Source organism: Triticum dicoccoides, chromosome 5A (assembly GCF_002162155.2).
Source record: "Triticum dicoccoides isolate Atlit2015 ecotype Zavitan chromosome 5A, WEW_v2.0, whole genome shotgun sequence".
Lineage (NCBI taxonomy): Eukaryota > Viridiplantae > Streptophyta > Magnoliopsida > Poales > Poaceae > Triticum > Triticum dicoccoides.
In genome coordinates this window covers 672,189,180-672,201,944 of record NC_041388.1, presented here as the reverse complement: position 1 = coordinate 672,201,944, position 12,765 = coordinate 672,189,180, and the positions used below count along the sequence as shown (strand labels likewise).

General features: G+C 45.4%; 1 protein-coding gene across 1 annotated transcript; it reads right to left on the bottom strand.

Moving 5' to 3' along the window:
* Nucleotides 1-2,730: 2,730 nt before the first annotated feature.
* Nucleotides 2,731-12,333, bottom strand: LOC119300411. The gene is made up of 15 exons (XM_037577380.1): nt 11,794-12,333; nt 11,274-11,365; nt 10,940-11,133; nt 10,590-10,629; nt 10,292-10,373; nt 9,540-9,617; nt 9,331-9,456; nt 9,000-9,121; nt 8,024-8,063; nt 7,843-7,917; nt 7,557-7,721; nt 4,867-5,651; nt 3,503-3,620; nt 3,208-3,401; nt 2,731-3,099 (listed from the first exon to the last, which is right to left on the bottom strand). The coding sequence occupies exons 1-15, from the start codon at nt 12,075-12,077 to the stop codon at nt 3,005-3,007; spliced, it is 2,490 nt and encodes an 829-aa protein (XP_037433277.1). The 5' UTR covers nt 12,078-12,333; the 3' UTR covers nt 2,731-3,004.
* Between the last annotated feature and the right edge of the window lie 432 nt (nt 12,334-12,765).

Here is a 12,765-nt window from a genome sequence, read left to right as displayed (position 1 = left end):
ATTTTTCAAAAAAAAATGTTGTCTTCCCGGTCGCAGAGAAAATCTGCAATCGGGTTGGTACAGCCGATATTCTCGATGGTAGGTCGATGTCCCTTGTTGAATCTCGTTCCCTCAATGCCCTTGTCGTGTTCGTCCGCTCTACGTACTCAATCTCAGAGCTACAAGCAGTGATACTACTTTGCGAGCATCGCTTCAACCTCCCTGCAGACTTGTTGCAACAGGGCTCAAAGAACATATTATCCAATTTAGACCCTGTTCGGCACAAAGGGTATTAAAACATAGGAACTTGAAAAATCGTAGGAATAGAAAATGAAAACGGAGCAGAACAGAGGATCTAGAAACATAGGTAGGCTTGAGGGAAACGCGTTCGGCTGGCTGCAGGAATAACACAGGAGGCAGCTTATGCATGAAGCGTGAAGTACAGATTACAAAACATAATCTATTCGGCATGCAGAGTAGCTGCTTTTGTCTCCAAGCTGAAGTATGCATAGGAAAGGCATATTTTATTTGAATGCACAGTACAGCTGTCAGGCTCCATCAGTTGTTAGCGCTCGCCTGCCTCGGTCTTCCGCGAAAACAAGAGCTCTGATTGGATTTTTATTTTCCCGTGAAAGTACAGGATATGGAATCTTTCCAGAGGAATGTGAAGCCAAAAATCCTGCATGCTGAACGCTGGTTCTCTTACGTTTCCTCCTTTTTTTTATTCCTATACCTTTTCCTTTGAAATTCCTACAAACCGAACAGGTTGCCAAACACTCACAACCCGCCGCCTTTGAGGATTTCCTCAATTCGCTGAATCCCGGTAAACTTGATTGTCTGCGCTCCCTTATAGTATCTGACAGAAGTTTAGGCTATGCTCTCTCTGATGATACTTTAAACCGGATAAAGAAGATGGTGAGCAAGGAAACAACAGACAATGCAACAACAACGGTGCAAAGTCCTGCTCCTCGTCTGGGCCAGGCTAACTTATATAGAGTATCTGAAAGGAGGTCGACCTTCAAGTCTGAACATGCTTATGTTCGCACAAGATTGGAAAATTTACTGCTCCACTATGGCCACGATAAAAAAAGGGCAACCTGGTGCATGTAGCTCCCGCTTGCGCAGGGTCCAGGGAAGGGTCCGACCACTTTGGGTCTATAGTACGCAGCCTTTCCACTATGGCCACGATAAGGTATTAAATACTTTTGAGTAGTTGGCTTTTGCCTTTGTCAATTGTTCTTACAAATATGTCTAATTTCTCACCTCCTTGCTTCTTTTGATCACCTATAGATTAATTATCATACTTAGCTTTTACTATTTTTGGTTGTCCTAACAAGTGTACTTAATATTCCACACCTCCTTGCTTGCTTTAGGGACACACATACAAGCTTGGTACTATTTGTGGAGTGACAACAGCCACATACCGCTACCGCTATTCCTTCTGCACAACCTGCTTTCATGTCAACTTTTTGGCGAGCAGTGATGTCTCAAATGATGCCACGGGTTCATTTTGCCGAATTCTGGAACCGACCTGATGAAAGAATTGAGAAACAATCAACAAATTTGCCTTTCTGCTGCCCGCTGAGGGATTTCATCGATGCCTATTCCAGTAATCCTTCATCTCATCAGTAACTAAACTTACTTTACCAGTTATGATTATGATGGTTATGATTATGAGAGACAGCCGATGAAGCAAGACGCTGTTGAAACAGCCAAACAGGAAGACAAAAATTCTGCTGCTGCTTGTACTGGCACTCTGTTTAGGTGACCTACTTGACGCTTCCAAGTCTGCTAGAGCTTCTGTGTTATGTTATCACGCAACTATTGTTCTTAGTTACCGACACGAGCTTTTATAGATGAGATGAAGTAGTTCTCTTGTCAGAGCTGACAGGCCCTTCTTTCTTACAGGTGAATTGAACAAGTTCATGGCAACGAGATTTAGTACATGGATTATCATAACTCTCCGTATCAAGTGTTTGTGCTAATTTGTCAAATTTGATAGTTTTACTGATGCAAAAGATGACCAAGGAGCAAAATTCTGAGTAGCAGTAGTACTGTAGTAGTATGATAAATTGAAGTTAAGAGATAATGCACGCAAAAGAAATGGCTTAAAAAGGCTCATGCCAAAGTTTCAATTCCAAAAGGAGCAACGAGTCCAAGAATTGGATGCAACACACAAGGTAAATATGTATGAGGCATGAAAATGTGAAAATGGCAAGTCGAAGCAAGATCTCTAACATGTGCACAATCAAGTAGTATGAGATGACCGATAAGTCTCATGGTGCAAGCAACACAAGTAGTATGATCCACAATATCTTCCGCGTGTGGCGGAGGTTCGGCTGTGTGAATGGCCGAGTGACACATTTTTTAAGGAGGCGGGAATTCATGATGATTTCTATTATTTGGCGAAAAATGCCGGCATCGTCCCCTTCATCCAAGATAAGTGCGACCAATGCCTCCTACTCACTAATACCTTCGTGCAAAACTTTCACTTTTATCCTAGGAAGGAACCAGGTTCGATACTGCCCAGCCAGACCAGGAACCATCACTGACTCACTGCCGAATCAGACAACTTCATCCCCTAGGAAAGCTTGAAGATAAGATTGTGATGTATGGGGTCTTGTGGTTGTGTTCTATTGTCACCCTCGAGGCAACATGCGATTAGTGGACAAACATTTAGTAGGGGTGGGGTATGATGGCCTTATAGCAAAGGTCGCGATACACCGACAAAGTTTGATTGGTATAGTACCATTCTGAAGTTGTTTACTCTTGTAACGTTTTATTGCAATTACCCAATCTAATGAGTACAATTCACTTCCAGATGCAAACCTTACACATATGATTGCTTTATTCAGGCAGCTAGCGCCACTCATTCTCTAGAAGAATAGTCAAAAACAAAAAGCTCAACAAACCGGTCATCGGAATTTCAAGTTACAACAACAATCACATCGATCGACAAATTGATGTACTATCGTGAGTCCTTTTTTCAAGATATATATACCAGCTAGAGTTGGCATCTTCGGTATCAAAGGAAGCATACCAATATCAACACCATGTGGAAGGAGATGGCAGATATCCTCCACATGGACCCCGCGAACACCGACCTCGAAGATCCTCCTTCTGCAATACCAACAAGAGGTTAGAGACACGTCTCATCGCCGGCTCAGATCGAGAAACTCGGTTGCTCGGGGCCCCAAGAGGGTCTGTGAGTTTAGAGGTTACACTTACTCTCGCATGCTGGTGCTGTCTGGTTTTTGAGAGGAGTGGTCTGTATGCTGAGTGAAGAGCTGTTGGAATAACCACTGTAAGCGCACATCTTGGATTCGCAACCGGTGCCGCTTGTGTCCCCAAGCTTGAGCCCTCCGCTGCACACCGGCACTGCCGGGCACCCCTTCTTGCCTTGCAGGGCGGTGCAGTTTAGCCTGGTAGCCACATGGGGAAGAAATGGTTATTCTCCTGGTCACTGCTTGAGAAATAGAAACAGCTCGAGAGATATGGAAGCAGGGGAGCTAAGTTTGCGTACTGGAAGGTGTTTGAACTGCAGCGGCACTGGATGCAGTCCTGCGCGGTGAGCGCGTAGGTGCCGTTCGGGATGCGCAGATCATGATCGGCCGAGCTGTTGCTGATTGATGAGCTGCAAACTGAGTACACAAAAATTCGACGAGCAGTTAGTACCAGATTCAGAATACATTTTGTATAAGTGGCTTTTTCTTATGAACCATAATGAATAGTGGTCAAAAGAATCCATGTATAATCTTCAAAAATGCGTGGGCACTGAGCAGTCCAGTCAGAGTCAACTTTGTGGATTGGTCGTATGTTCATAGCTTGAGACCAAAAAGTCAGAGAGTTTGCCCGGAGACAGCAACAGCTAACAACCAATTAAACAAGTCCAAGTAGGGCTCAATCAATTGAACCTTCAAAACTGATTTTCTTCAACAAATTTCACACCAGAGATGCATTTTTTTTTCTGGACAATTAAACGGCTGCAATTTATTAGCTTTCTGCCCTGGCATACAGGATGTACAAATAGCGACATCTCTAAAAGCTTCCAAGTTGAGAGTGGAAGCATGAGGTCTCAATCTCTCTGAACAACTTAAACATGCGCATCAACCTCATCTTGTTCGGCTCGCCTAGTCATCGCTGAATATTTGGAATAAAGCTCCACACAAGCATACTTAATTTTCAGTTTCCCCGGTCCCAGGTCATGCATGTGGCCTTCCATAATTAACTCATTAGTTTATCCTAAATTGCATTCCGGCAAACTGTCACCAGTCAACTGAAAACTTCAACACAGACTTAGTGGCAGTACCTCATATTGCAAGAATAGTCCTAGTTACACCTTTTAAACTACTAAAACAATTACTGAATTAGATGAATCAGTCGAAGCATATGTGCGACGTTAAGAAGAGCACCGCACAAGCACTTCGCGGAGAAGATACCTGAATTTTCCATTCTTGATTATTAACTAGCATTCCGCAATAAATTTATTAGAATTACGTTCCATGTTACTTTTTAATCAGAACTATAACAGCAAGTCAGTAACACCTAAGCTCCATGGGGCAAATTACTAAACAAAGCAACTGAACTAGAATTTCCCCCGGCTGGTCTTGCGTGTAGTTGACTATAACTAATTTATCCTATTGTAATCCTAATAACTTGCATTCTTCCTTGGCACTCCTCTACTGGCAAGGTTCAAGATAAACTGAAATCTGAGTTCTCTTTTTGCGGGTGAAAAACTGAAATCTGAGTTCAGAACTTATCTCTGTAAGTAGTTCAGAACTCACAAGTTTGCAAGAACAATTAATAAACTCCATGTATTGATTGAACTAGTTGTATGTGCAAGAAAACATTAAGAGGAAACAGAGCACGGGTAAGTAATTTACGTACCAGGGAGCGGGACATCAAGAACCTGGTCCTTCTGCAGTGTCTTGGGGTCGGCGATCTTGTTGAGCTTGAGCAGCGTGTCCTCGGTGACGCCGAAGGTGGCGGCGATGCCGGAGGTGCTCTCCCCGCCGCCGACGATGTGGGCGAGGTGGAAGACGGCGGCGCCGTCCACGGGGTCGCAGCTGCAGGGCAGCGGGATCCAGAGCTTCTGGCCGATAGTAATGAGGTTGACGTCGGCGATCTTGTTGGCGGTGGCGATCTCCTGGTAGGTGACGAGGGCGTCGAAGGAGTTGCGGGCGATGGCGTCCAGCCCGTCCTGCGGCTGCACGGTGTAGACGGGCTTGTGGTCCGACTGGCCGACGCCGTTGCCGGCGCAGAGGCAGCGGAAGGGGATGCGGACGGTGGCCTGGGCGGCGACGCGCGTCTTGGGGGAGGTGGCGAGCGGGTGGCCGTTGGCGCCGAGGAGGCCGGCGAGGGTGGTGGTGTTGAAGCGGGCGAGGAGGTCCCCGTAGGTGGTGGCGTTGGGCACGCGGTAGCCGATGGCGGAGTCGCAGGTGGTGCCCCGCGGCGCGCTGCAGGTGAAGTTGGTCGCCGTGGCCGTCGCGGCGAGGTGCAGGAGGACGAGGAGGACGGCGGCCGGCGCGGCCAGCCGGGCGGCCGGCATGGTGGGAGTGGGAATGTGGAGTTTTGACTGCGGCGTTGACGCGGGTGGAGGAGGACGAGATGATGCTCGGCAGCTTTGCTCGCGGGAGGCCCGGCTTAAATGGTCGTATGTGATGTGTGGGCTCCTGCCCCCATTTATTCGTTTTTGGCTCGAAATGGAGGATGAACCTCCGGCTTGCTTAGCCGACATGTGATCCGAAAGTGTGTGAAATAATGGGGATAAAATCGTACTAATCCCTTCATTTACTTATACAAGGCCACTATGAAATACTATACATTTTGCATCTATACAAGGCCACTAGCGTTAATCGAGGTAAAATTAATGATATTTTCTTGTACTAGCAATTTGTTTAATACTTGCATGCATGCAGTCATAATGATAGTCAGCTACTTCCTTCACACAGTTTTCCTGTATGCATGTGGTGTACTCCCTTGGTCTCTTTTTAGTCTGCATATAAGGTTTTGGTCAAAGTCAAGCTTTATAAAGTTTGACCAACTATGTATTAAATAATATCAACATTCACAATATGAAATCAATATTATAATAATCTATTTTCATACTATATAGTCTTAGTATTGTAGGTGTTCATATTTTCTAATATAAATTTGGTCAAACTTTATGTAGTTTGACTTTGATCAAATTTTATACGAGGGGTAAAAAGAAACAGAGGAAGTATTAATGATCTCAGTGAATGAAAAGAAAAGCTAAGGCCTCATTCGGTTTGGAGGATTTCTATGGGGAATACATAGTAACAAGGATTCCGTAGGAAATTTTCTTATAGATGCATTCGGTTTGTAGGAAACGCGTATGAGAATTTTATAGGAATACTATTCATTTCCTATGTTTCTGGAGGAATATACGTATATACTTAAAGCTCATTTTATGCGTAGGAACGAGGCAAGACAATTCCTTAGGATGGCAAGTGCCATCCTATGAAATTCCTATACTACTCCTAATTCCTACATTTTGATTTCCTCCAAACCGAATAAGGCCTAACTTGCAAAGAATGCATTAAATTTTATATTGGTATCTGTAATCTTAGTTTGTGGCCTTGTATATAAAAATGGAGGGAGCACTAGATATGCAGGAGTACAACTTATAAACCTGTAAAGTTGTTTCAAAACAAACCGCTAAAAATCATCGACGATACGCCATGCCGCTGTAAGTTCCGGTCTATTAATTTTGTACGTTTAAGAGCGCCTGTAAAATTTATCCGTTTTCTAGAATCTGAGAATTTTGCAGGTTCCGGTCAAATTATTATTATTGGTTGCGGGTGTAGCCTAATTCGGAGAAGGTACAAGTCCTCTTTTTTGTTGCGGGGTGGAGAAGGTACAAGTTGAGCTCAGTGAAAAACAAAAGATTGTTCTCTTTCTGGCGTGGCGTTCCACAGGGGCTGCGGTGCGGCGTGACTAATAAGCGGAGAGGAGCTGGAATTCCACGCTCACGGGTTGCGTCACAGGGAAAGGGAAAATGATTAGGACTCTGCCAGCCAGAGTGCCACGCTAGCCGTCTCGAGCAGAATAGCAGGTCAATGCCGGTGTGGACTTCCAAGTTTGAACGGCGGGGTGCGACGCCCTGAGAATGAGCTCGACGTCTCCACGCCGGACGCCACTGCCGTCCACATCACCCAACGCGCAAGCACCATTTTTCTACTACCTTTCTTCCTTCTCGCCGTCGCCGGGACAACGACGTAGCACCGCACTAGTCCAGCCACATGATCACAGCAAATCCGACCGCACTGCACCTCTACAAACAGATTTCAAGCACACGGCAAGATTTAACCGCGAGCGGGTCGATTATTTCGCCTACTTTGTCTGTCTGTCAGAAATAAAGTGTTTGCTAGAACCGACGGAATGCCAATATAGAACATGAAAGCGAAAAATTTACACGGGAAAGAAAGGTCTAACCAATGAACCAATGAAAGCCAGATTGCGCTTGCTGCTCTTTTCTACTACAAAGAATGAATGATGGGGGCAAAACCGGGGGCCTGAACTCTACTCCTGCCACGGGATGGATGCTACTGCAAACTCACTCCAGGGACGAAGGCGGCATGCCGGGTGGCTCCTCCGTGCGCGGGGGTGAGGAGCTGAAGTCGATGGTCGGGAACACCCCGGGCGGCCTCTCCACCGGCTGTATCGACAGCAGCTGCGACGAGTCCCCGACGACGTCGGCCCACCCGTAGTGAGGGTCCGCCCTGGTATATGGTGAAACGCACAGGAATATGAGATCCAACGCGCTCAGGATAATTCTAGTACTGATCGCATCAGAAAATTGTTCTGAATCTGGAAATAAGCTTCACAGGTGAAAAATCTTACTCGTAGTACGTCTCCTCGTCTACGACTAAATCCCAGCTCTCGCCGGTTGTGCTCTTCCCGTACTTATGAACTTTCCTGAAACATATGTACTTCACAGGTTATCCACTGATGGCATCATTATATTCTAGAATGATTTCAGTACACAGATCTTAACAACACCATCATGACGGACGGCACATACCCATTGCCGAAGTGCTCTTCTCCCCAAGTCCTTGACCAGCCTGAAAGTTTCAAATCAGATAAGTAACTGCCTATGAAGATTTATATACTGCTAGCGCTATACATGTTGAGCATCCAATTTCTAAGAATGAGATGCTGGATATACTGCATGCAACTTACACAGAATGGTACTGTTTCAATTAGTTTACAGTATTTAAAGGAACTCTCAGTCGTTGGTAATGTATGACCCAATCGCCACAAACTAGCTAGTTGGTGCTATTTCTGATGTGGACAGCAACGAAAGACACTACAAACAAGTGTGTGGGCACTAATGATGTTGAACGTGTGTTTGAGTAGACAGCTAGTAGCATCTTATCTAGTTGGGCACGATGAGACGCAACATATGTGGCTACGAATGACATTTTTAGGAACTAACTGGTGAATAGTCAACAACTATAATGAAATATAATTTATTTAGCAAACAATAACATTAATCAAAATTCATAAAGAAGCTACGGGTTGGTTTTGGCCTAGCTACTTTGTGTAGAATGGGCTGTTTGTTTACGGTTGGGTTAGCCAACTTTCAGGATTGTACATAATGTTTTTCTTCAATCAATGCAACAAGCACAATGCTTTGCATTTCGTGGAAGCTTGTACAAATCAGTTGGTACAGGAATGTTCAGGGAATATCTTTCTGTCACCCATTAAGGTAGTGAGCCCAGCGCCAGCCTGTAGGTCAAAGGGAATCACAAAAGGCTATCATGCATGATTAGCAAAAGAAAATAGGGTGGTGTTCCTGGTGTAGCTCTGTTCACAACAAACCTTTGTAATTTATTAGAGATGTAGGTAAAAAAATACAAGGCATATTGTTATGACCCCGTACCCAGGATATGTATGTTAATATTATTAAGTTAACGACTACTAGAATCTAGCATAGTACATTGTTACCAATAAAACGTGCATTGTGCATATATGTTATCAATGGTGGCGAAACTTACGGTCACCGCCAGGAGAAGCATGCCATGTCTCCCCTTGTCGTGAACCAATTCCGGCAAAGAATTTCTCTTCCCATTTATCTCCCCATCTGGTGCCTAAGTCTGTCTCTGCCCACTTATCTGTCCTGTAAGACCATCAAAGGGATTGCAACAGTTGTCAATCTCCATTGGACAGGGCAAATTGGCAAATGCAGTATGTATGGTAACCTAAGGAACTATGACTAAATATACAGTGTAATACTCATAAACCACTGAATACATATAGTCCGATTACTTAGTAATACAGGTAGGAAGGTGCTTACAGAATAAGAAAGTCGAAGCTCAAGAAGCTCACCATTTCAATACAGAGCCACGACCATCGTAATGTTCACCCCATCTCTCCCACCAGGACTGCTCATTTAACCTTCCATATTTATGCGCACCTTTTTCTGTCCAGCCCTTGGCATCATATTTCTCCCACCTTGGAGAAAATTAACAGTTTAATTAAATAATCTGAAGCACACTTGTAAGCAAACCTAAACAAAAACACGATGCAACTCTCACCATTTTTCATACCACCCAGCATTTTCTGTCCCTGATTTGGCTTGCTTCTCTGCGCTCTTCTCAAGTCTTGCAAGATTGCTGTGTTACACAATTTAAACATTTAAACCATGATCTAGCTTTACGGGCTGCAAATTCATATTTTCACGTAATAGGGTTATTACTTATTTTCCATTTTCTTCACACAGATAATACTGTAATCAATGCTACAAAGAGTTATAAATGCTACAAATACTACGCCAAAAGTGAGTATATATTACAGCGACTAGCCCTTTGTCCACTAGCAGGTGCTATCCGAACTGAAGATTGGAAGTAGAATGGATAGGAAGAAAAACAAAGCTTGTGATTCTAGGAAGAATATCAGTGATATACTACGAGATATGCCACATCCCACATGGGTCAGGAAATCATGATCCCATCTGTCTTTTTGTGGATCTTATACACTTGGGACACATAAAAGAGAAATCTACAGATGACCCATTTGCTTGCTGTAATTTTTTGTTGATGACATTATAATATAATAAATGAGCATGTTGCTTGGTTTTATCACCATCTTAGGTTCTATGTCCGCATATATGCAAGTACATCTGTGGAACTGGTAACATTTGTCAAAATTAGCTTTCGATGTCAAGGAACAACAAGGCATGTTGCAGTTACAATTGTAATCACTTAGTTAGATATGGAATGGTTCCTTTTATTCATTGAACGAGGAATGACATACTTATAACACTGAAATTGCAAGTCAACTAATTCACCTCCATTCGTCTTGGTGCAGAACTTCTTTCCACTTTTCCCACCAAGAGTCACCCTCAGCATTCTTCCCAGATTTCTCAGCACCTAACATGTTAAAATTGTATTGAGAGGTCAAGAAATAATGACAACAATTGTATAAAGGTTAAAAATATTGTCAATGAACATAAATCAATTTATGTACTAGTACTTACTAGTTACTATCCCATCACATTAATTAAATCCTTGGTGTTATTAAAAAATGGAGTCAGAAAGACCATGTATCACCAAAAATAAATGAAGTTATAAAGAGTAATTGCATACCTAGCTCTTTGTATCCAGTCCAGTCACTTTTCTCCCACCACTGCCACATAAAAATAAATAGATAGAGATTTGTTACATAAAAGATCAATGGACATGGCTATGAAACTCGTAAACTCCTAAGGACTAGCTAAAAACTTATCGGTGATAAAAAATGATCGGCCATCTGTGATATTACATGCCTACTTGGGCAATAACCTTTTAAAAGCAAAAACATTTTTCAGTTGAATGAAACGCCTATTTCAAGCACCAATGTTGACCTAGCAGATAAGGGAAAGAAAGGACAAGAACATACAGTGATGAAAACCAGAGTGCAGTCTATCAGAATAAGTAAAGCAGCAGCGAGAACATACAGTCTCTTTCCATTCAGTGGAACCATCATGAGTCTGTCCCCCCATCCTAGCCCAGCGGCAACGGTACCCATTCTCACCGAGATCTTCGCCGCTCTCTCTGTACCAGGTGCTTCCATCTTCATTTGTGCCAGATTCCTTGACTGCTTCATCCAGCAGGTTGATTCCCCACTCCTTCTCACTAGCAATACCAGTGTCTATAAGGCAGGTGCCAAAGAAACACACGCATTTCCTTAGCACCGCAGAATAACTACAAGTTGGGGCATTTTTCACTTTGGAGTAGACATCTGGGAAACATTCTTCTTCAAAATTTAAAGTGACAACAAAAGAAACCCACCTCTCTTGGGCGGGGTGTCGCGGGACTGGGGAGCCGGCCCTCTCGGCGTGCACCGCGGATAGAAATCATTCTGCTTGGGCTGCCTTCTAGAACTATACTAGTGAACAAAAGAGAATCATGTATCAGAGATTTCATTCCCTAAATAAATACTACCTCCGTCCGGAATTAGTTGTCACAGAGATGGATGTATCTAGCCAGATTTCAGATTTCGGTGTTAGATACATCCATTTCCACGACAAATAATTCCGGACGGAGGGAGTAATATTCCGCAACAGCGCAAACATACTGACTCTATGAATATGAAGCTTCTGTCTACAGCATTGGCACGTTATTGATTAAACTGTATAAAAATGCACGCATGTTGGAATAAACAAAGATAAAGCTCATGATTGTTGCCAGAAGCGAATGTGAGGCAAGATATAACAGGCAAGCGTATCTATCTACCCAGAAAAGAAAACTAATAATGAATGTGCAGGAGGATAAATCCTAGATTCGAAGTGGCGAGCGGCCGCGCACGTACCGGGAGGAGGGGAACGGGAGCGATGGCGTGACGGTGAGGCCGACGCGGCGGCGTCCCCGGGCAATGGGCTTGCTCCCGTGGACGCGCTCCGGCGAGGCCGCGGCGGACGCCTTGGCGGAGAGCAGCAGCAGCCTCCGCGGCGGCGTGGGGTCCGGGCGGGCGTAGCAGCAGCAGCGGATCGCGCGCGCGGGGCCACGCGCGGGGCGCGGCCATGGCCCCGCCCCCGCCCGAATGGCGGACAGATCGAAGGGCGGCGCCACGAGCCCCCCGGAGCAGACGGCCATCTCGTCGCGCCGCGGGCCAGCGGGAGCCCAGGCGGCGGAATGGGGGCCGGGTCAGGCGGTCAGTGGCGGGAGCAGGGAGGCGGAGGGGCGGGGGGCTTTATAGGGGCGCATCTCCCCGGCCGCCCACCAGAGAGAGAGAGAGAGCGACTGGCGGTGGCGGCTCGTGGATTCGGTCACGGGGATGGCGAGACGGGAAAGAGAAGTTTTTTATCGGGAGATCCTGGAGGAGTGAGATGTCATCATGGAGTAGCGTGCGTGTGTGTGGTGCGGAGGTGGAGGCATATGCGGCTGGAGGGAGACGAAGGAGGCACGCGGGTCGGTCCCGCTCGTCGGCGTCCATCAGATTCCGGTGCGCGATGCGGTGGTCTCGGGCGGGCGACGCAGACACGCTGCGTGGCGATCGCGGAGTCGCGCCTGGGTGTGCCGGTGTGCCGTGTGCTCGTGACCATAGTCGACGAACGAAATGCTCCGTCCATGTGGATGCCATGTGATGTGAGTTCGGCGGTTGCAAAGAAAAGACGAGTTCGGCCATGGATGCTGGTACTATGGGTCATACGCACAAACGGTGAGAAACGTACTAGCTTGTGTCTTGTAGAGACGCCAAACAGGAAACGACACGGACAAGGCATGCTCACATGTACTCCTCCGTAAACTAATAATACTCCCTCCGTTCCTAAATATTTGTCTT